General features: G+C 35.9%; 1 protein-coding gene across 5 annotated transcripts in view; it reads left to right on the forward strand.

Moving 5' to 3' along the window:
- The window catches only part of Mmp16 (matrix metallopeptidase 16), a 264408-nt gene that overhangs the window by 234042 nt on the left and 4617 nt on the right, over positions 1–25749 (forward strand). For 3 of the 5 annotated variants that reach the window (NM_001379518.1, NM_001379519.1, NM_019724.5), the window contains 3 exons: positions 6217–6355; positions 23315–23465; positions 24886–25001. In NM_001379518.1, coding sequence (NP_001366447.1) covers positions 6217–6355; positions 23315–23465; positions 24886–25001 — 406 coding nt within the window. Of the gene's footprint in view, positions 1–6216; positions 6356–13893; positions 14024–23314; positions 23466–24885; positions 25002–25749 lie in introns of all 5 variants that reach the window. The other 2 variants (NR_135158.2, NR_166735.1) reach the window with 1 other exon arrangement.

The raw sequence follows: 25749 nt of genomic DNA on the forward strand, positions 1-25749 counted from the left end.
CTATAGAGTGAGTTTCAGGACAGCCAGGGCTAAATAGAAAAAACTTGTCTCAAAAAATAAACAGATAGATAGATAGATAGATAGATAGATAGATAGATAGATAGATAGATAGATAGATAGATAGATAGATAAAACTAATGATGCTATTTGTATGGTTTCACCATGTTCAACTTTATGTTGTAGCATACAACTATTATGATCAAACATAGCACATATTAATTTAATTATGTGGTATTAATATATTTGTCTTAGACACATGCAGGAGGATCTTCATGAGTTTGAAGTCAGCTTGGTCTATATGCTGAACTCTAGTCACCTATGGTTACATATTGAGCCACTGTCCAAAGCTCCTCTACAGATCCACTGGTCCTGTAAAGGCGCCATGCCCCAGGGTAGGGTAATGCAAGGACTATGAAGTAGGAGTGTATGGCTTGGTGAGCAGGGGTCATCATTAACTTGCTGTTGAAATTGGCTGTGATAAATAATGGCACAGATTGAATGAAGATTTGATAAACTTCTGTTTACTCATTAGAATTGTTATTTATCCATTGTATGTCTATTTGTGGCCTGTGTATTGCCTGTATATTTCAGGATTTAATAGTGAATACTTCTTTTTAAGATGTGTTTATGAACATTTCTCAAAAATACAATGAACAAAAGCACCAAGGAATCTACATTTTACCATTAGTGTCTCTTTTTCTTATATGTATTTGGTATGTAAATGTAAGCATAAGCAATATTTACATTCTGTGTGTGTTTGAGTGTATATAAAATTCCGTGTAACTGAATTATTATACATGGACAATTTTTCTTATCACCCTTAACATGATATCATAATTTCATATCACAGGTAACATTTAAAAGGAGATCCTAAAAAATACAGTTCTATTGTATCATATTACATTATAGTTGTCCATTGGGGAAGCTCTGTCTTGATGTGCCATAATTACTAGAGAAGGATTTGTGAGTAGAAGAAAAAATACATAGATAATGTCATCATATGTTGCCATTCACAAGTGGGGTGCCATATCAGTAAGATGTGAGAGACACCATATCTACTAAGCATAATATTAAAGCTTATCTGATAAAAATGATTGTATCACATAATAGTTTCTACTTCTTAACTGGCTAAAAGTTCCTTTGCATCTCTCTTTCTGTGTTCACACACCTTTTATTTCTTTTCATTTCTTTTATTTTCTTTCATTCATAATTTCTTTCTTTCTTCATTTTTATCTTTCTCTTTTGTATAATATTCATGAATCTTACATTTTGGGTTTTTGTTCTCTTTTTTTTTAGATTTTATTTCTCAAATAGATATTTGCTATATAATTAAACCATTTTTATATAGATGTAAACATCTGTCTCTTTGTTTGCCTTAATCTTTAATTTTGCTAAAGATATTTTCTGTTCTCTTAATAACCACATTACATGAGAACAAAACAATATTTCCAAGTGTTAGCTTAATCGTGTGTGTGTCTATGTGTGTGTGTGTGTGTGTGTGTGTGTGTGTGTGTGTGTGTGTATGTGTGTATGTATGGGTATAAATTTGTATTTTAAACTTGTTTTATGCCCCCAAATTTTTAAATTTTCACAGTTATTCCATTTAACTTCTAATATTTGGATGGTCTGTTGCAGAATTTTATAATAAAAGCTTAACTTTGGCCATTTAGGAAGCAGTTCTACTTTTGTTGACTATTAAACACCCAATGTCACAGTCTATGCAGCTTAGGCCATTGAGAACATCACAAATCTATATTTGCAAAGGTATTTTTCTAATATCTTTAAACAAGGAATGCATTCTCTTGTTTAGAATGCTATGATAGTAAGTCAGCTTGGCAGGCAAAATAAATAGTTTTTGATTTCAAAAATCAAAAAAGAATGAATTTATGAAATTCCTAGGCAAATGGTTGAACATGGAAGGCATTATCCTGAGTGAGGTAACCCAATCACAAAAGAACTCAAATGATATGTACTCACTGATAAGTAAATATTAGCCTAGAAACTTAGAATACCCAAGATATAAGTTACAATTTGCAAAACACACGAAACTCAAGAAGAACGAAGACCAAAGTGTGGACACTTTGCCCCTTCTTAGAATTGAGAACAAAATACCCATGGAAGGAGTTACAGAGACAAAGTTTGGAGCTGAGACAAAAGGATGGACCATCTAGAGACTGCCATATCCAGGGATCCATCCCATAATCAGCCTCCAAACGCTGACACCATTGCATACACTAGCAAGATTTTGCTGAAAGGACCCTGATATAGATGTCTCTTGTGAGACTATGCTGGGGCCTAGCAAACACATAAGTGGATGCTCACAGTCAGCTATTGGATGGATCACAGGGCCCCCAATGGAGGAGCTAGAGGGATCTGCAACCCTATAGGTGGAACAACATTATGAACTAAACAGTAACCCAGAGCTCTTGACTCTAGCTGCATATGTATCAAAAGATGGCCTCGTAAGCCATCACTGGAAAGAGAGGCCCATTGGACATGCAAACTTTATATACCCCAGTACAGGGGAACGCCAGGGCCAAAAAGTGGGAGTGGGTGGGTAGAGGTGTGGGGGGGGGGTAGGGTATGGGGGACTTTTGGGATAGCATTGGAAATGTAAATGAGGAAAATACCTAATAAAAAATATTTTTAAAATCACATATATAATCTTAATGGTGATTTTGTAAAAAAAAAATATATATATACATTGAGAAGTTTGCCTGTTAAATATATATGGGTCTCTTTCAGTATTTTAGGTTGCTGTATAACTTTTCCAAGCACATATTAATACGTATTTGTTCATTCCAAAAATTGCCAATGGCAGATTTAAAAAAAGAAAAATATTATTTGGCCTAATATTACCATGGTGAACTAATAAGATCATGTGGAAACATTCAGGAGAATAGGTGACTCAGCTATATCACCCAAATGTGAATGACAACTTATAAGAGCTACTACCTAGAGATCCCTCCCTCAGAGTTTGCAGGCAGGTCCACTGAAGATTCCCTCTTTCCCAGAAAGTATTTCCTTTATCATAACCTCGGGAGATAGGGCAAAACTTCTTTCATCTGAAAAACCTTGCTCTTTTTCTTAATGAGCAAAATTTTTGATTTGTAGGAAATAATAATAACTTGAATATGGGAGTCCACATGTCCCCATACCTATGACATTCCTCTGTAGTTAGTATACTAATCACATTGAGATTTAGATATTAGTTGGTAATTAAATCAAGAACTAGTGTGCTGACAAAAATGACAAGGTTATTAAGAAACAAGACAAGAATAGGATGTGAATTCAGAGACAATAATGATGTTACTGGGTTTTTTTTTTTGTTGTTTTGTGTTTTATAATTGTATTTGTAGAGAAGATAAGCCATATTAGCTAGACAAAGGAGAAGGTGCAGTGGGACAGGTTTAGGAAGACCATATATGAATACCTGAGTAAATCCTAGGAACCACAGTGGGTGGTTCCTAGCCATTCTATTTTGTTGTTGTTGCTTGTTTGTTTGTTTGTTTTGTTTTGTTTTGTTTTGTTTTACTTTATTAATCATTTTATTTATTTACATTTCAAATGCCCCCCTTACCTATCTCCCCTCCACAAACTCCCACCCCATTCCCCTCCCATCTGCCTCTAAGAGGGTCCACTCCCACCTACCTACCTACTCCTTCCTCACTCCTCTAGCATCTCCCTTGACTGGGGCAACAAGTTTTCAGAGGAACAAGAGATCCCCAACCCCCCCAGTTGATGCCAGATAAGGCAGTCCTCTGCTACATATGTAACAGGAGTCACGAATGCACTCATATATAATACCCTTTGGTTGGTGGCTTATTTCCTGGGAGTTCTGAGCCATTGGGTTAGTTGGTATGGTTGTTCTTTCTATGGGATTGCAATCCCCTTCAGCTCCTTCAGTTCTTGCCCTAATTCTTCCATTGGGGATCCAGGGCTCAGTCCTATGGTTGGCTGTGAGTATCTGCATCTGTCTTAGTAAGATGCTGGCAGAGCCTCTCACAGGACAGATATACCTGGCTCCTGTCTGCAAGTACTTTTGTATCAGCAACAATGTTGGGGTTTGGTGTCAATGGATGGGATGGATCACAACATGGGGCAATCTTTGGATGGCCTTTCCTTCAGTCTCTCCTTCTTCTTTTTTTTTTTTTTCTTTCTTTATTCTTACACTTTCTTTAGATAGTACCAAATCTGGGTTGAAGATTTTGAGATAGGTGGGTAGCCCTATCCCTCAACTGGGGACCATGCCTGTCTACTGGAGGTGGTCTCTTCAGGTTCTATCTCCCCAATGTTGGGTATTTCATCTAATGTCATCCCCAATTTTTCCTGGGATACTCTCACTTCCCTAGCATCTGGGACTTTCTAGTGGTTCCCCACCCACTTGTTCCCCACACCACCCCTCCACTGCTACATATTTCTAATCATTCTCTTAGCCCTCTACTTCTCTCTTGTCTCATCCCATACCTGACCCTGCTCCCCATTTTCCATCCCTCTCTACTCTCCCACCTAGGTCCCTCCCTTCCTGTATTTATTTTTTTGTCATTCTAAGTGGGATTGAAGCATCGACACTTTGGCCTTCCTTCTTGTTAAGCTCCATATGGTCTGTGAGTTCAATTGTGGATAGTCTGAGCTTTTGAGATAATATTCATGTATTAGTGAGTACATACCATGTTTGTCCTTTTGGGTCTGGGTTACCTCACTCAGGATGATATTTTCTAGTTTTATCCATTTGCCTACAAGATTCATGAAGTCCTCATTTTTAATAGAAGAGTAGTGTTCCATTGTGTAAATATGCTGTATTTTCCATATCAGTTTTTTCACTGGGGGACATCTGAGTTGTTTTCAGCTTCTCACTATTACAATTAAGGCTGCTATGAATATAGTAGAGTTTGAGCCTTTGTTATGCATTGGAGCGTCTTTTGGGTATACGTCCAGTAGTGCTATAGCTGCGTCTTCAGGTAGAACTATTTCCAATTTCCTGAGGAACTGCCAAATTAATTTCCAAAGTGGTTGCACCAGTTTGCAATCCCACCATCAACAAAGGATCTTTCTCCACATCCTTGCCAGCATCTGCCCTCACCTGAGTTTTTGATCTTAGCCACTCTGATTGATATAAGGCAGAATCTCAGGGTTGTTGATTTGCAGTTCCCTGATGACCAATGATGTTGACCATTTCTTTAGATGATTCCAGACCATTCAAGATTCCTCAGTAGAGAATTATTTGTTTAACTCTGTACACCATTTTTTAAATAGGGCTATTTGGTTTTCTGGAGTCCACCTTCTAGAGTTCTTTGTATATTTTGGTTATTAACCCTCTAACTGATGTAGGGTTGGGAAAGTTCTTTTCCCCATCTGTAGGTGGCTGGTTTGTTCTATTGAGAGTGTCCTATCCCTTACAGAAGCTTTTTGGTTTCATGAGGTCCCATTTGGTATTTGTTGATCTTAGAGCCTGAGCCATTGGTGTTCTGTTCAGGAATTTTTTGCAGATTTCTGTTACATTTTGCTTTTTTCTGTCTAGTAGTACAGACTTATGTCAAAGTACATACATGTTAAGTCTAATTGATAACTCATTAACTTCATAAACTGCTACAATGAGCCAGATCATGTTATAAACTTGACTAAGTATAGGTATGTGTCATGTTCTAAAACTGGGGGAAGTAAAGCATTTTGCAATGTCATTTAAATCTGCAGTGATGATTTTTTTTTCAAGATGAATTTGCTTATAAAGAGTTACCATTATTTACCAGTCCCAGATATATTGGCTGATCTATCATGACACACAGTAGCTATAATATGGGCATTCAGAGAAATATGATACTTCTGTTCATTCCTCAGCATCTGAAGTATGAGTATACTGTGTGTGTGCAAAAATACCCCTGTGCATATAAGGTACTCATGTCATAGTTGCGATCACAAACCCCCTTCCCACCACTAGGCAGGACATTGTTCTTCTGATTTTCCATCTTGAAAATGCTAAGATAATGACAAATGGTAACCTAGAGTATTTTGACATAATAGTCATTTATACAGTTTGGTTTGGAGATTAAAGGGTTTCTAGCTAGTTTACTATGAAATATTAGTGCTCTTTCAGGTTATGTTGATGAAAGAGAATAAGAATACTTGATTTGCTTTAAAACTGTTCAATGCATGTTTATCCAGCCAATGCTGATGAGGCCTGAAGGATGCTGAGCAATGCTTTTGCCTACTTTTTAGGACCAGTGGTTTTGGCGAGTGAGAAACAACAGGGTGATGGATGGATACCCAATGCAAATTACTTACTTCTGGCGGGGCCTTCCTCCCAGTATTGATGCAGTTTATGAAAACAGTGACGGAAATTTCGTCTTCTTTAAAGGTAAGCATGTTTTCTCAGGCTAGTTCTGTTGTATCTTTGTCAGTTTGATCAATATCCTAAAAAGTACAGGAAAGTCAATAAATAAGAGTTATTAAAATGCATAGCAAATTTAATCAAATATTCTGTATATTAAATAGGAACATATGCAAAGTAACATAAGTATAATGTTTAATTGTATAATTTATACTTTCTTATGTGTAAATCAAAATTTGGTGACATCCTCCTCTATAGAAATTTTAGACTGAGATTGGATACAAAACAAAAGAAAAGCAAGGGGCAGAGCAGGACCAGTACATGCTTTGCACTTCAGCTACATAGGATGCTAAGTAGAAGCAGGAGATGGCTAGAACCTACTAGGTTGAGACTTCTATAGCCTGAGAATCATAGCAAGACCTTTGTAAGACATGGAAGGAAGGAAGGAAGGAAGGAAGGAAGGAAGGAAGGAAGGAAGGAAGGAAGGAAGGAAGGAAGGAAGTGAAGGAAGGAGGAAGTATGGGAGTTAGGGAAAGAAGGAATAAGGAAGATAAAGAAAACAGTGGTAAGAATGCAATAAATAAGCATTTCTCATCAGTTTGTTGGTTAGTTTGTATATTATTTGAAGTTGTTTACTCCTGTGTGTGGTGAAAACTGTCTGATAACTCAAAGCACTGAATGTTTGAAGACTTATTGTGTTTATCAGTTTCTGTAAATAACTTCTAACAAACTAAGAAATCAATATAGGTTTGAGAGAGCATTGTAATTAGGAAATTTATCCAATGATCAGCATTATAATATTACACCTAATTATTAATTAGTTATCATAAATGTGTTTTCTTACAAGTGTTTCCAACTACCTAGCATGCAAAGGAGTTTGCCTTGCAAAGTGAAATGTTCCTCTATCCTTAAATCTTGAAAATGAATAATGTTATGTGGAGTTAAGAGGCACAGAGATAAGGCAGAGTGTGGTTGCGAATTGAGGGAAATGTGAGGACTCATCTGAACTGAACTTGAGACCTAAAACATAGAAGAATATTATTGATGTGTGATCCATGGGTCTTTGAAGTGTAAAAGTAAACTAAACAGAGGATACAGTTTGAAAGAAAGTGTCAATCTTGAGAAGAAAAAAGAGTAAGTATTCTAAGGATTAAATTAGACTTTCTTGTAAGGATATATGTCCTGAAAACAACTTAATGGCAGTATGTTTGTTTTTCGTACTTCAAATGTTTGTGTGCTTCAGGGTTTTTTCTTTTGTGGATTATCTCTTGTTGAAAATATATACAGGAATATGTCAACTCTAGAGCCACCGAGTTTGTGCGATTATGTTGTTCTTTATAACCTGCTCTTAACCACAGGAACTGGGTAACATGCCTTGGCTCAGTTTACTTATCTGGGATTCTAATCCATAGTATTCTGATCTCTGGGTAACTTGGGTTACTAAATTATTAGAACATATGAAGTACTTGACACTTCACTGAATGTGATCTATTGAGGCTAGCTGTATGATTATTGTTGGTATTATTACCTTCCTGCTATTTTATAGTAGGTATAACTGGAGTATACATGTATTATACCACTGTGAACTAAGTAGGAATACCACTATTACCAGACAAATTCAGATTCCTAATTAGGTTTAAGTCTTGTTGATAAAATAACTTAAAGACTAAGAAGGAAGCTTAAACATATTTTATTAGACAGAGACAAGAAGTGAAGGGCAAGAAGCAGCCACGAGTCAGGGAAACGGCCACAGGGTAGAATATTTGGGGTAGTTTTAGACAAAAAAAGCGTAAGAAAGCCCAGAGTATTTGTGAAAGCATATCCAAAAGATAGTAGAAGTTTTGCAAATGGAATGGTATCCATGTCTAAGTAACTCAGAAAATTTAGCGAAGCAGACAAGCTCTGTTCTGTCTCAAATGTCTGCAGGAACTGTGTCAGGAAGCATTCCTAACAATGCACTCCCTGATTCCTCTCCATCCAGGTTCATCTGTTTCCAAACCTAAGGGGTAGCAAAATTGAGATTGTTCATTCAGTGTTGTCATAGCTGGGGCTAAAAGCCACAGTGGCTTTGAAGGTCACCCTAACAGTACCTGAAGTGTGACTATTGTGTGCCTGGTACCCAGAAGGAAATTGTTTCCTTTTGCACTTTTCCTGGGCATTGTCTGCCATACAAGTAATTATTCTCAAGATCAATATATAAATTGTGATGAATGTAATAAAATCATTTGGAAAGGTACTGCTAAGATAGTCTTAGGCTGTTGGAAGAGTGTGCTCTATGTAAACAGCCTAAGGGGAAACGGCAGGTCATACAGTACAGTGTGAGAGCCCTTCCCTACCTCCAGCTATTTCACAATGCATTCTTTCATTTTCACAGGGATGGGTTCTTCCCCTTGCTTCCAATGTGTATATTCAGCAAACCCTTAGAATGTTCTTCCAACTGTATTTAAATATACCTTTTGGATAACTTTGCAATTGCAAAGAATTTTAAATTTCTTAAAAACCCTAAAACGTTCTAATGTAAATTTCACCAAGGTGGATTTTGTTTGTATTGTCTTATCACCTCTGTGATTTTGCTTCAGGAAACAGTGCAGGTTGAATAGTCACTATGCAATAAACATTTTCATAAAATAATTCATTTCATTGTTAATTAAATGTCAGTAGGAATTCAAGGAAGGGTGGCAGTCACAGAGGCTGGCAGTACCTTCTGCTTCCAGCCACATATTCATGCCAAGAAGTTAGCCAGTAATAACCTGGTGAGAATGGGTAGGAGGGCTAATTACCCCAAAATAATCACAGTTCTGGTCCTGTCAAACAAATATTGAAGGTAAGACCTGAAGTACTCAAATCATTACTGTGAAACCAATACAAAACAAAATTCATGAATAGTTACAGGTTCAAAAATATGAAACAAAATATAGTATGAAATTTATGAATTTAAGACACAATATTCACATACTGTTTATCATATTCTTGAAGATTATATCTAGTGTAAAGGGCAAGAATTACAAATAAAAAGCATCCACTCAGGGAAAAACAAACCAAAAAACCGCTCTTCTCACAGATTAGTTTGTGCCCGTGTAGGAATAAGATGCTGTCAACCAAAAGGTTTCTCAAAACGATAAGTGAATATAGTATGATTGCATGGCTGCAAAAATAGCAATTGTTTTTATAGGTCTAGAAGAATTAGGAGGGGATTAAAATTACTTAATATTTGTAAACTAATACCCTAACCTGTATTAACTTTTATGGAACTTGAGAAAAGGCAGGAAAATCCTCTGAAAAAGGAAGGGACTTAGACAAACACTCAGTACCCTGAAAACCAATCCCAACAGTGCGATATGAAGAGAGCTGGACAGATGCTCTTCATATAATAAGTTTCACAGCAAGAACGAGCAGCAAAGCAAATGAGAAGGAAGCCTACTGACCTGCTTTCCGGGGGGAAATGTTTTCTTTCTTAGACTGACCTGTAAATATGCCTCGTTACTAGGTTGAGGACCTCCTGCCCTATGATCCAAGAGGCTCTAGTAATCAAATGCCTTTGCAAATACATTTAACAACAAAGGCAGGCAATGCTTGGTTTGAAAAAAAAAAAAAAAGATATCTCTAGGAATTGTTTTCTACTACTAAGTTAGCAAACATAAATAAATTTAAAAGCTACATCACTTAAAAGATTAAACATTTCCAGAATCAGCTTCAAAACAATATGTACCTCTTACATGTTACAAAACTTCACTCAACTAAAGAAATCTTAAGTATATTTGGTTCATGAGTGAAGCACTCTCTATTACTGCAATGTGAAATTTAATCATATTTAACTATAAAGTGCTTGCTACTTCTCTCAAACTTTTGTAGGCTTCATTGTAGTATGAATGATTAAGCTAACTCTAAAATCTGTACACAAAATATTCAATATACAAAAATAGTCTCTGACATTATCATGTCAATTTGAGTCTTATTTTAAAAATAATGTTGAGGACAGTAAGTCATTCACATGAAGAGAGAAAATCAGATAACAGAGAAGCTAGTTCAGAAATAAAATCAAATGCATATCTAGAAGTTTTCGGGGGGGGGATTTATTTTACATATGGAAAATTTTCAGTAGAGGGAAATGAAGGACCATCCACCAAAGGCTACCTGACTATCTATGCACAGAACAGAGAAACTCACATGCACCTTAAACCATATTTTGAAATAAATTCACCCTGGCCATATGTCCCTTCCAAATGCAGTTGAGTCCTATGAATAGTCTAGAGAAATATTAGAGGCATCTGTGATTTGGTTTAGGAATTAGAGGTACAAAAATCGTAAACCACATAGAAATTCATTTTCTACTTAAACATACATAAAAGTGGAAGAGAGAACAAGATTTAGTGGTGTGTCTCCAAAATACACAAAGAATTCTGAAATCTTAATTGTATAAAGCTCAATAAAAATGAATACAATATGGATAAAAGTTCCACTAGGTTTAATGTGTGGTTGAGAGATGAAAGTTGGGGGAAGTGGGGAGGAATACATAGAAGCCTGTGGTGATCTTCAAGGACAAAACTGTCCATTATTTTAGTCACTGGATATTTTGACATGAACAGTAATATGCACATATCAAATATGAAAACTTTACACGTTGTATTTAAATACATGTTATTTACTATGCTATTATATTTATGCCAAACAAAACTCTCGTGTAAATGAGGAAACCTATCAATTTATGCATCCCACAAATTCAAATATTCTTGGTCATAGGTATTAGAATTAATTAGTTTATTCCTCCAGGACATGTTAAATGTAAAAACCCACATAATACATTGCTCTTTATAATTCTGTCCTGGGTGAGAGATAAAATGATAGTAAAGTGGGCCCCTAATAGCACAGCTTCCACTTCCTAGCAACTTCCTGTGTTGGCTTACGTTCTCCTATTAGAACATTTAATAGAATGAGGAAGTAAGTCTTAATGGAGAGATAACCAGTGACTGAAGCTTTATTAAAAACAATGCATAATCTTAATTTAATGATGTATCCTATTCTCTTGAAATAATTTTAATGCATTCTCTAATAAGAATCTATACAAATAATGAATATTAATGAGTATTAGCAAAAACACTTTTGCATAATCTCACCCTGTTATATTTTGTTATTGCTGTTCTATCTTTACTGATTTCCCAAGTATGAGTTTTGCTTATTTCTAATGTCTTGCTATTAAGTTATATGTTCCTCAAAAGAACCCTTGAGATTTTGTGACATGAAGAAAGGCAAAAGTTGACAAACATATTAATGATTATTTTAAAAATCCACTAAATGTTTGGATGTACGGTTCTTTCCAAAAAAGAGAAGGGGAGAAGGAGGAGGAGGAAGAGGAGGAAGAGGAGGAGGAGGATGTCATCATTCTAGAGGCTGGGGAGATGAGTTCTTGGAGCTTAGTTTCTAGTGCCCAAGTCAGATAGCTCACAATCACCTCACCTCTTAGACAGTAACTCCTGTGGTATTAACATTCATACAACCACACATATTCATACACTTAGCTAATTAAAAAAGAAGTCATTGCATAATGTCTCCTTCTAACTTTCTGAGATGCTCTGCAGTACAACTGTGTACATATGAGTGTGAACTGGGCATGAGTATAGTTGTTACACAGATCATTCAAAGCGTGTATTTGCTGTATATAAAATGATTGGATTACATTCATACTTATAATGTCTAGATCAACTTTCCCCCCTTATTCCTCTGCCTCTACATTTTGCAGCTAACTTCTCCTTTATTGGCGTTCATAAAGTGACTACTTTAGTATGAAAGAACAAGAAATCCAATAAGCTATCAAGTGTGCAGTCCATTTGCCTGCCAGCAAGAAAAGCAGGAAAATCTACTTCACATATGATTGTGGAGAACTGCCTCATATTCCTCTGGGAAAGCTGATATCATAAAATCATATTTGGGAACATAATGATGGCAGATGTTTACATTAAATTACAAGTCATGTTGAGTGCATGCATATGAGATAATAATTTCAAAAATAATCTGTGTAGAAAATAGAACTGGTAAAATTTCCCTCATAAAGAATCTAAACTTTAAAAATGAGGAACAAGCCACTGTCGAATCAAGCACTTTTAAATTTGTCTCAAATTCCTATTTTCCTATCACTTAGTAACTTTCAGCAGTATTTTTTAGCATGCTTGACAGTTTTATTTCAAGAGAAAAAAATCACTTGCAGAATGGCAACTAAAGTATGTATCTGAAGACAGAAAGAGACTCATAAATTTGAGAAAAAAAAAAGTATTAAATACTAAAGAAGAAGCAAATAAGAATCAGTATCTTCTAAAAAATAGTTCAGAGCAAACAATAACCAAAAGTTGCTTATTTCATAACAGTTTCTGCTCCTTGCATTTTATTTCATTTCAAATGAACCAGCAATTACTTATGCTGCTCACAAATCATTGCTTCTGGAGGTTTTAGAAGGTCTAGCAAATTTAAGATCAAAGTAACTTGTTTCTTTGACAGGGCAATGGTTAAAAGAAATCTACTATAAGTACCTGAGAGAAATCACCAATTATTTGTCTGTGAGTGATAATGAAAAATAAGGGTTACAATTGATTTTCAGGATTCTAACTGCATGCAAAGAATCAATACAGAGCATGTGAATCATATTATTGAAATTATAAATATTAGTTGAATTCTCGCTTTTTAAAATTTTGTCAAGAAAATTTCATTTATATGGAAGACTATAATAAAAATACATAGCAACAACTATCTGACTTTAACCTAAGATACTAATTTACATGAATTAATTAATGTATACATTAATTAGTTATACTAATAAATAAAAACTGATAATACATGCCATATAAATGTTTTAATTCTCTTTGTTTTAATGCTCTTACTAAGGAACATTTAATTACACAATAAAATTTAATACTTGATAACAAAAACTTTACATTAATATCATGTATTTAACCTATAAGTATTCAAGATCTATAATTTTAAATTTTTTTATTTTCATTTATAATTCAATCTGACATTTTCTAGCATCTATATTTTTTCAATGTCTAAAAATTTCCATTTCAAAAACTTTCACAACATCCTTTTATTTAAGCTTCCTAGGAGCTACAGACACTGAGTTAGGCAGTCATAAAGTTTGTCAGAAAGGCTATTAAACTTCTCAAAGGAAGATGCTTATTTTTCTGATAGGAATTGTTCTTCTGAAGGGAGATCTGAGCTTCACACTACAGTGACTACAACATCCGCATAGAATTCAAACTTATTTGATAATACTGTAGACTCTACAAACAAATCCTTCAAAGATGTTTAGTGACTTTATAAATTTAGATGTTTATTTATGAACTGCTGACATATAGATAAGAGAAATGTAACTGTATCATAAACAATAAAAATATAGCTATGCTGATTTAATGTTGATAGCGATATCTATAAATACATAGAGTAGGGGCTAGGCAAATTCAACGACCATATGTGATGGTTTGTATATGCTTGGCTGAGAGAGTAGCACTATTAGGAGGTGTAGCCTTGTTGCAGTAGGTGTTTCACTGTGGGCATGGGCTATAACACCCTTATCCTAGCTTCCTGGATGACAGTCTTCTGCTAGCTGCCTTCAGATGAAGATGTAGAACTCTCAGCTCCTCCTGCACCATGCCTGTCTGGACACTGCCATGCTCTACACAGATGATAATGGGCTGAACCTCCAAACCTGTAAGCCAGTCCCAATTAAATGTTTTCATTATAAGAGTTGCCTTGGTCTTGTTGTCTGTAAAACATCATGGGTGCACTAAACTCCTAACTCCATATGCATTTAAAATTTGATTATTTCTATAACTGAGAAGTGTCAGTTTTCATTAAAGTTAGAAAGTCCTCCACATACTGACCTACAAATGATCTCAGAGCTTGTGTTTGATAGGCATGTTGCCCTCCACTACTACTTAACTTCAAACTGTTAAATATTCTATTAATGACCCCACAACATCCTAACCACACACACACACACACACACACACACACACACAAAGTCTTTTTAACAATATTTTAACTCTTTGAGGGTTTCTCAGCAAATATATAGACATCGAACAGAAATTCAGCCAATAAATAATGTATGCTGAGTTTTGCACAAATGTGCAACATTTTGTATATTTTTATTTATTTTAACTAATTCATTAGTTAATCAAATAATTTACCTTACATCCTGACAGCATTTTACCTCCTTACTTTCCCCATGTACTCTTCCTCCCTTCCTCTTCAGAAAAGGGGAGGATTCCTAGGGATATCAAGTTGCAGTAAGACTAGTCACATCTTCTATGCCCACTAGACTAGGCAGGCCACTTAGGGGAACGAGATCCAAAGGCAGGCAGCAGAGTCAAAGACAGCCCCCCTACTTCTGCTGTTAGAAATCCTTCTTGAAGACCAAGTTGCACAAATGTTACTTATCTACAAAGGCACTAAGTCAGTTTTATGAATGTTCTCTGGGTGGCAGTTCAGTCTCTGTGTTCCCTAATTGATTCTGTATCTTTTTTTTGTGTGGTGTTTTTGAGCCCTCTGGCTCTTGCGATCCTTCCTCTCCCTCTTCCATGGTGTTTGGCTGCAGGTCTGTGTATCTGTTTTCTTTGGTGCTGGGTGAAACTTCTATATAAAGTTTAATATTTTTCTTTAAAGAGGTGTAAAGAATTGTGTTGTGGTTTTTGAGGGGGATGGTGTTGAATTTGTTTTAAAAATAGAGTCTCACCAAGTAACCTTAGCTGTCTTAGAACTTACTAGGTAGAAAAGACTGCCCATAAACTCACAGAAATCTTTCTCTGTCTCCTGGGTGCTGCAGTTAAGGCACACATGTTTGCCTTTGAGGTTTTGAGTTATGAAAATCAGACACTCTCCAGTTTGTTTCTTTCTTTCCTTTTTCTTTCTTTTTTTCTTTCTTTCTTTTCTTTTCTTTTTGGTTTTCGAGACAGGGTTTCTCTGTATAGCCCTGGCTTTCCTGGAACTCATTTTGTAGACAAGGCTGGCCTCGAACTCAGAAATCTGCCTGCCTCTGCCTCCCAAATGCTGGGATTAAAGGCGTAGCTTTTCTTCTTGATACCTATGATCAGTTTTGTTTGTTTTAGATTTTATCTTCTTTGAAAATGTGTTTTAAGAAAAATAAAATTATATTACTCCCTATCCCTTCAGTCCCCGGACTTCTCCCAGCTTCCTTCCCTTTAACATATTCCTCACGACTTTCAAGTTGATAATTGTTATTGCATGCATATATGTAGTCTGGAAGCTTCACCAGAGTGAGAAGTGTGTGTGTTGCCTTCCTCAGCAAACCTGCATCCCCTACTTCAGTGACCATCATAGGCTATAAACAAACAGAACACGACTGAATAAGATTGATTATTCCCAAGAAATTCCCTGTGGCTTCTAATCTCTAATGACTTTTCTCCTATTATTTCTGGTTATCCCTTTTCTTTATCCTCTCTGCTTTATTTTGACTTATTGATACTGTATCTGCCTTCTCCAAAACAGTGTCAATAAGATCATTTTTTCCACTTCTACCTGAACATGCCAATATCATTTGCGATCCAGCAAAAGCCTTTACTCTGCATGACAGATCAATAGTATCTCTGAGAACCAGGTATGTTCATGATAACCTAATGCAAAAGCTACCTATTATATAAAAAATAAAGTGATCTGAATATACGTCACTCAAACAGACCATATCACCTCAGTTTTGTTCTGTGAAGTTCCTACCTCATTAAGATGCAGAAGGCATTAAGTGGCTGTCCTTAATAAACACACAGGAATGTGAGCACTGACACTTATTAAATTGATATCCCCTTGAATTTTGGACCACAATACCCAGAGGCAAGGTCATGGTTTCCCATAATGCTTTTGATCTATAACATACCATCCTACAAAACAACAGCAAAAACTGCTAAGGTTCTTGTTTTGTTTCACTTTATTATTTTCAAGGACATTTAAGTACATTTAAAATTGTATTGTTTAGTGTTTATTCCTAACAGAAAAAAAAATAGTAGTCATGCTCTCCTGTATAAAGTCTTGTTCACTCAAAACAGAATACTGGTTATTCCTTTATATATATAAAAAAATATTGAAACAATAGTAAAGCATTTACTTCATATAGCTTTTAAGAAACACTATTCTGAGCTATCCTCCAGCCTTCAAACTTCACAGGTGTGATGGCCTGAATTTTAATTCTCAGAAATGCAAATCCTGATACTATACACAGAGACCTGTACTCCAAATGCTTCCAGAATGAGATGGTAGAAGAGATCAGGAAAATCATGGAAGCCTTCAGGCCAGCTAGCAGAACACACACAGAGGGAAACAAGAGACTTTCTCTCAAATGAGGCAAAGGTGGGGAACAACACCTGAGGTTATTTCATGATCTGGCCTCAAGAGCCATTGCATGTGGGTCCTGCAATCAGGCACATTTGAGCAAGCATTCCCAAATGCATGCACAAGCATGATATGTACATACAAACATACACATCATCTGTGTGGACTGAATAGATAAAAAAGTTAATAGAATAGTTATTTCAATTGAAAACATCAACATTTTGTTTTCTTGTAAGTTATTGTCTCTTGAGACATTCAAGCAATATATAAATCAAAAGCTTCCCTGAACACTTCATCCTCTGTGTGTTTGCCCACTGTGAACATGGGTAAAGTGTGAAGGAATCATCATTAAAATAATAAAATTAAAATATTCTAATGTACATATTGTAAAATATAGAATGCCCCTGCTGGAGAGCCACAGTTGAGCTGAGCTGAGGAAAGGCTGACTCTCAGTTGCAGACAAGGAGGCATTGCAACCACAGGTTCTTTCCCTATGAGACATGAGATGAAAGGGAAGGATGCTTGAAGTCTGAGCATAAGTTAGGAGAATGGGACCTTTAAAAGTTCTCTTCTGTTGTTTGAAGGCTTCCTCTTTTAATAGTGGAAGACATAGGGGCCCAAAGTAGACTGTGTGCTGTGATACAGGCATTTTGGATTTTCCTTTTTCCTAATTTGTCAAAAATGTGATCTGGACATTAGATTAGGCACTTACTTTTAATTTTGCTGATTTAAAATTATCCTGGAGAAAATGTGTATCATATGATGGCATTTACCAACACATAGCTAAATATAACATCTACATGGATTTTCAACCAGTACTGAGCTGTGTCAGTGGCTTAGGTGGGTCATTCATTGTAATATTAAATTTCTAGCTTTACTGACAAGATTCAAAGTTGATAAATTCCATATTATTTACATAGTCTCTATTGGATTTTTTGTTAGATATTTGATCCTGTATATGGTTCCTCTTGCATCTTAAACATGGTTCTTTGCACCAATAGTCATTTCTTCAGAACTTGAGATTGTATTCAGGTGCTGTATATGCCATGTTAATAATTTGTTTCTTGTGGTTTCTCATAGCTTTGAGTGACTGTCAGCTTGCAAACCATTAATTAAGAAATATGGTAAAGATAAAGGCTAGGCACTCTGGCATTATAGCACAAACATGTTATTCAGGCAGGGTGCTCCCACAGAAATGATCAAAAGTAAATATTGAAGGGATCATATTTTTGTAAGTAGCTTATACATCATGTGAGATGAAGTAAACAAATCATGTTGAAAGGAGCCTTGCAAATGAATATATACATACATATATATATACATATACATACATATATATATACATATACATACATATATATATTTATGTATATACATGAATGTGTATATGAATATATATACATATATAATAATTTTTCTTGTGTTTGAATAAAATAAACTTTAGAAGAATTTTCTAATTGCCTTGTGAAATAAATGAAATAGAAACAACCTAGTGGCAAGCAAGCAAGAAAAGAGATTTGCGGTAGTACAAGCAACAGAGTTGTCATCAAGCCCCTAAGGAAGCTGGCTAGAAGACAGCATAATTCATTGGCTAAAAGCCAGGATGAGGATTCAAAGGCTTGGAGGCTCATACAGATGTTATACTTTATATAGGATTTGGATGCTCCAAGTTCATAAAAAAGCTGTCTCATTCTGTTAAAAGGAAAGCACAAGTGTGTTAATAGAGCTCCGGGGAGCAAAGACATGATAACCCACAGCACAGGGATTACACATATTCACCTTGCTGTCTCTCTAGCAAAACCCTGTGTCTCATCCAGTCACAGCTGAGCCCTTCCTTTATCCTACTCTCTTTCCTCTTTCAGTCCAGCTGCCTTACTCAGTCAATGCCTCCTACTCATCCTTGTTTTGGTGTTGAGAGTGAAAAGAGAATGAGGCAGGGAGTAATTGCTTATAAAAGAGAAAAAGAACTGCATTGTTATTGCTGACAATAGAAAGGGCTTTCAAGGGACAACTACTCCTGACAGAAGCAAGGTTTATTATGTGATCAATGGAATAAGTTTTATGTACCCTGCCTGAATAAAATTAATAAGAAGTTGGGTGGTAATGATTAATCATAATTGCCAAGTTGACAACCTGGAATCCCCCATGGGAAAAGAGATTCAGTGATGGGTTGGCTAAATTGTGTTCTTCATAAAATTTCCTAAAGGCATGTGTGTGGGGAGATGTCTGGATCACTTGTTAATGAATGTGAAAACACAAACGCTCTATGGGCACCACCCTTTCCTGGAATTAAAGTTTGGACTCTTAAGTATAGAGAGTGGCCTGAATACAGTGAGCATGCATTTGCTCACATCTCTCTTTGCTCTTGACTGTGGATGTGATATAGCTGTTTCCTGTGCCTGGTTTCCCCATGATTAAGTATAATCTGGAGTTGTGGGCTGAAATAAACCATTTCTCCCAAGTTGATTTTTATCAGGATATTTGATCACAACAACTAAATGAAACTAGGAAATAGGCCATAGCGAGAAGTCAGCTTTTTAATTATAAGTTAACTGTGTAGAAAATCCTCCACAGAATATCCTATTTGGTTTTCCAGAGCTACTGGTATTGGCACTAGGGAGACCCAGTTTTTTTTTTTGTTTTGTTTTTTCATCTGTGTCCCCTCTTTCACTATCTGTCTCTCCATTTCTGAAATTTCTATTATTTTATACATCAGCATTGTGTCCTATTCCTCTTTTGCTTACTTTTCTTTATACCTATAAGTGGTCCTTTTGTAAAAGACATTTCTTTTTAGTTGGTAGTTTTTCTGTAACCACTATATACTCTTCACATGGTCCTAAATTATTAAATTCCACTTAATGCTTATAGCCTATAGATTATTATAATTTTATAGGCACATACAGTTATGTCTTCTTGCTTGTTCATAGAGATGTACCACTAATATTTCACACTCTTAATTTGAATTTGCAGCTCTCACCCATCTCTAGTCTTATTTTTTATTCAATAATCCTCAATTCTCTTGTCTATCTGCAAAAAGCATGTCATGAGAGTAATCTATGATATTATCGTTCTTTCATCCAGTCGCCTAGCGAGGCCCATCAATTCCAATTTCAAAACAGATCATGAATGAGTACATTTCTCCTTTCCACCTCAATCTCTTGCACTTTAGTTCAAACTGTGACAAAACCATCTTACATAATTGGTAATTACTTCCTATGTCTTTTAAAATAAAATCCAAACCCGGATTGAATTCCCTGTCCTCACCTGTATCTTACCATCTCAGCTGCAACTGCTTTTTGCTAACCATATAGGAAACTTTGTCCCACTACACCATTTGCTCTCAATATTTTTTTCATTTAAAACAGTCTTTACTCATCTACTATCTTTGAATATATATGTACATCAAGATTGAATAGATATTGTTATGAATTATCATCCCAACGCTGGAAAGGTGATTTCCACAGGTATTTCCAGAGTGATAACTAGCCAGTCAGCTTAGCGTACTTCACAAATCTCCAGGCCAACGAGATACCCTGTTTCAGAAAGCAAGGTGGAAAGTTCCTTAGAAATGACAGATGACGTCGGTCTCTGGCCTCCATGTGTACATGCTTGTGTACACACAAGTGCAGATGATAACCCCTCAGACACCTGTACATGCATGCCTACCAAAGATTGAATGGCGATCTTAACTATATTCAATAGAAAATTGCCCCTAATATTTCTCCATCCTAGTAATGACATTTATTAAACATAAACTTTTTCTCTTCAAAGTTGTTTCTCTTTGTTACTTTGCCTGTTTTTAGTTTAGTTTCCCCTTGTCTTTTCACTAGATAATAAGCCTTATGAGACAGTAAATGTCAACTTTGTTTACTCCTGTATCTCTAGTGCCTACATCAGAAGACAGAGGAAGTTAGTTATTGGATGGATTCATTTAGTTAGTTTATTCCTACAAAAGAGTGGTCTTCTTGTTTATTTTTTTTCTGTTTATAACATTAAGGAAAGACCCCAGACAATTTTCATGAAAATTAAAATTTATCATGTTCCTTCCCTAAGACAACCTTGAAGGCTTTAGCAATGCACTCCAAATATTGCAGAGCCCATTATGTTGGTTCTTAGTAATTTTGCCTTGCTCATTGTACTCCAGGGATCTTTCAATCCACAGATAGTAAGTTCTCCTTGTTTCAATGCATCTTCATGATAGATGTAGCATGAATGTTCTAATGTATTATAATCCTTGTCTGAGGGGAAATTGAAACTTTATAAAGACAAATAATACATAAAATCTATTGATAATGACATAATCTCACTAATTTCTAAATCTCAACTCCAAGAGAGAATGGCTGGTCATATAATTATTCAGCAGAAAGGAGAGGGGAGGTAATTCTTTGAGGCAAAGTATATTTACGTACTTATATGTTAGTATCTCATTATACTAAAAGTGTACAGTACAATCATTCCTAATCTGGCTTTTACAGAATTGATTTTGTGATTTGTAGTAGCGCTGTATCTTTTCACCATGACAGAAATTCTGACAGATAACTTAAAGGAAGAAACCTGATTTTGACTTGTGCTTTCAATGAGATTTCAGACCCTCCTTGAGAGAAGGAAAGGCAGAAAAGATAAAAGTAATGTGTAGCAGTGTTATCAATACCTTGATGGGCAGGCAGAAGAGCAGAGTAGGCCTGCCTCTCTAGTGAGCTATATCAACAGACCAGGCCCTATTCTTTGAAAGCACCAAAACCTTCAAATTAGCAAGATGAAAACCCAGTATTGAAAGCACAAGCACCATTTATACTAAGAAAAAAGAAAGAAACATCAACATTAATGTGTTAATGAAGACACAATAAATAAAATCCAAAATCAAGCTAGAGAGGGCAAAGGAACAACATAACATGTCCTTCTATTTGCTTACGGAAGAAACTAAGTGGTCATTTGAATCTAGAAAATGATTGAATACATTAATTGTGTTCTAATATTGTAAAGAGACACTATGACCACTACACGTTTGAGAATGAAAAGCATTTACTTTTGGGCTTTCAGTTTTAGGGTCTTAGTCTATTATCATCATGGCAGGAAGCATGGTAGCATGCAGGCAGGTGTGGAGCTGGAGAAATAGCAGAGGGCTTTCCATCCTGATACTCAGGCAAAATGTCAAGAGCCACTGGGTCAGACATACATATTTTGAGCCTCAAAGTCCACCCTCAGTGACACACCTTCTCCCAAAAGGCCACAACTTCTCCAACAGGGACAAACCTCCTAATTGTTCTAACAGTTTGCTACCTGAGAACTATACTTGCAAATTATAAATCTATGGTGGTCATTTTCATTCAAAACACCACAGTGAAGAATCATTTAGTTGGAGTATTGATGACCCTAAAAGTGAAAGTCTTAATTAAAGGTCAAGTTGAAATTACCTGTCTGTGAAGTAAGAAGTGCATACTGTTGGGGAACCTTGCTATTAAGGTAGCAGTCTCCCAGGGTGGGATTGCTTTCTGAGCTCTGCATAAATTGGGCCATTTCCTTTCTCACAGGATCCTCCCTGTCTCTGCCTGTCTTTGTCTGGAGAATGTCCTTGAACACAGATGCCTGGCCTTGTATGGCCTTGTCTGAAAAGTGACCTTGTACAGAGCTCTCTGCAAGACTCCACAACTCAGCACACAATTCTCACTCTGGCTTCCCACCCACATGATAATCAGTACCAATCAGCCCTTCCTGCTCTCTGGATGCCATGACCAGTTATCCCTTTCCTACTCATGAACATGCCTTTAACCCTAAGACAATAAATATACCCTATCTCTCTCTAAAACAATAAAGGAGACTTATCTCACTAACGTGGTTCCGAGGCAGGGATATAGGAGAGGTATATTCTTTATAGACAATTTACAAATATCAGCACAACTGACTAAAGTCAGCCTGTTTTTGTATATTAAACTCTGCAATTTTGAACAGTTAAGGGTTAATTTTTTTTTCTTTTCTTGAGGTAACCCGTAAGTTTTATAATTCTAATAAGCACAAAGTCAAAATAAGAGAGCTTTGTTTGATGAAAGCTACTTGTAAGTGCCTATATAACAAAAAGAAAGGATAAACCAACTGGAAATGCTCACACAGAGTAGATGTTCTCATCATAAAATCGACTAGGTACGGTATATAAAATACCCAGGTACATGCTGGGAGTTCATAAAAGTGGGACCTTTGGTAGTCCAGGGGAAGAATCTTTGACTTAGAATGGTTTCCTTATTGGTTAGCTATAAGTTTAATCTTTAAATGAACGCACAGATTTATACCATATTATTAAGTAGTAGTTCTATTTTATGTTTAGATTAACTTCTATTTAGACTATTTAGGTACTTAGTCATTATATTTGTTTTTTTTGAAAAATCACTGATGTTTGAGCAGTGAACACAGCAGTGAGAGAGCAGTGAACACAGCAGTGAGAGAGCAGTAAATGCAGCAGTGAGTGGAGCAGTGAGAGAGCAGTGAAAGAGCAGTGAGTGCAGCAGGGAGAGAGCTGTTTGAGCAAGAATGTCAGTATTCTAGGTGTGACTATGACTGACTTATTTCCAGGAGCTTTTGCATAGTAACTTACATGCATTAAGCTGACAGGTATCTTGTAATTGATGTTTTACTAACATATTCTATATCTACACTTATGTTAAACAGGCAACAAATACTGGGTGTTCAAAGACACAACTCTTCAACCTGGTTACCCTCATGACTTGATTACCCTTGGGAATGGAATCCCCCCTCATGGTATTGATTCTGCCATATGGTGGGAAGATGTTGGCAAAACCTATTTCTTCAAAGGTGACAGGTCAGTATGTAGGTGGCATACTGTTGACACACACATTAGCAGTAAACTAATGATTGGAAAAATCACAGTTCCTACTCAGTGATAGACATTTACTGTGAATGGTGTCATGTATGTGTATGAATAAGAGTTAGTATGGCAGAAAAATCATCACAGTGTATTTTATATAGCATATTTATGATGACATTCACCTAATATAATTGTTGATTTCATTACTGCTCTTTCATGGCTCTCTCAGTGCTCTCTCACCACTATGTTCACTGCTCTCTCACTCTCCTTTCATTTCTCTCTCACTGCTGTCTCACTGCTGTGTTCACTGCCCTCTCACTGCTGCACTCATTCCTCTCTCATTGCTGCACTCACTGCTCTCTCACTGCTGTGTTCACTACCCTCTCACTACTCCATTCAGTTCTCTCTCACTGCTGCACTCACTGCTCTCTCACTGCTGCACTCACTGCTCACTCACTGCTCTCTCACTGCTGCACTCACTGCTCACTTACTGCTCTCTCACTGCTGCACTCACTGCTCTCTCACTGCTCACTCACTGCTCTCTCACTGCTGCACTCACTGCTCTCTCACTGCTGCACTCACTGCTCACTCACTGCTCTCTCACTGCTGCACTCACTGCTCTCTCACTGCTGCATTCATTGCTCTCTCACTGATGCTCTAACTTCTGTTTCCTCACTTGCCTTTCATTTGACTGCTCTCTCACTGCTCTCTCACTGCTCTCATTCTCACTGCTCTCATTGCTATTCTCACTGCTCTCTCACTGTCGCTTTCACTGTTGTTCTCTCACTGTTTTCACTGCTGCTCTCACTGCTGCTCTCACTACTAATCTCACTGCTTCTTTCTCATTTTTGCTGTTCTTATTATTTCTTACCTCAAATATTAAATTTTCATAAAGGACTTACTTTCAAATGCATTAATATATAGATTTCTAATATTTTATGTGCTGTTCTCTTCATAGCCGATACTAACACATCATTTTATATCTTCATTGATGAATTGGTTTGTTGTTTATATCGTTACATATCTAAAAATCCAATGTTAATAAAAGCTAGAGCTTGTGTATTTTGTTCAGGATTATCTCAGGACCATGTTCTTGTTTATGTGTATGCATAAATATGTATATCATTTTGGGTGGCATCCTTATGAATTTTCAGTCTACGTATATATTTTAAGCATGTAGTATGATGATTAACTTTAAAATATTGAATAGTAATTTACCATATGAAGCATATGGATAATAATACATTGAAGAAGGCACAGAATAATTTTATTTCAATTGCTCCAGTAATGGCAATCAGTAATGTTTTTTAAGTTAGTAACAGGTGCACAGGAAGGAACCATCATTTAGTAAAAATAAAAATACTTGCATGAGTGACTTTTTCATACATGTATTGTTGTGACTGTCCAATTTTAGGTATTGGAGATATAGTGAAGAAATGAAAACCATGGACCCTGGTTACCCCAAGCCCATCACCATCTGGAAGGGGATCCCTGAATCACCTCAGGGAGCTTTCGTCCACAAAGAAAATGGTACACAGTACACAAACTACTCAACTCCTAAGTTTTCTGTTTTAATATCACAGTTTAATGTGAAAACAAATAATTTGAAAATACCATGCTAGAAGTATGAATTATTCATATTTGTGATAGCTATTTATTCTTAGTTTTGTGCTCCTTAGGAATTTACATTTAATTTACACTCTGAGCCTCTTTAAATTTGATTTTTTTAATGATTGATTTCATTAGAAGGAAAAATAGATAGTAGTTTACTATTGAGAATTAAATACCCTTTTAGTAACCTGATAAACTCACCTATTAAAATTCCTGAAAATATAATAATAATAAATATATGTGGAAAAAAATTCTTCCCAAAGACACTATCCTAAGTTTAGCCAATTATAATAGCACTTTCTAGTAATTATGTTTAACTAAAGACACTCTTCAACACAATCAGGGTAGGTTGAATATATTGAGATCATCATAAGAAACAATATAGAAGATACTATGTCTAATCATACATCAAAGAAGACAGAAGAGTAAAATGTTCTCTCTCATTCACTCTTTCAATACTGTCAAAATTTGCTGTTAAGAATCTTCTCCTAATAATGATTTACTTTAATTAATAAATTTAAAACTAAGTTACAGGTTTTAATGTTATTCCCAACTAAGTGTAATATGTCGCTTCTATTATCTAAGTATTGAATTTAATTTTTCCTTTTCAGCCATGAAATATGACTTCCTGATGTCATATGAGTGCTTCCTATGTATCAATTATTAT

This window comes from Mus musculus, chromosome 4, assembly GCF_000001635.26.
Source record: "Mus musculus strain C57BL/6J chromosome 4, GRCm38.p6 C57BL/6J".
Lineage (NCBI taxonomy): Eukaryota > Metazoa > Chordata > Mammalia > Rodentia > Muridae > Mus > Mus musculus.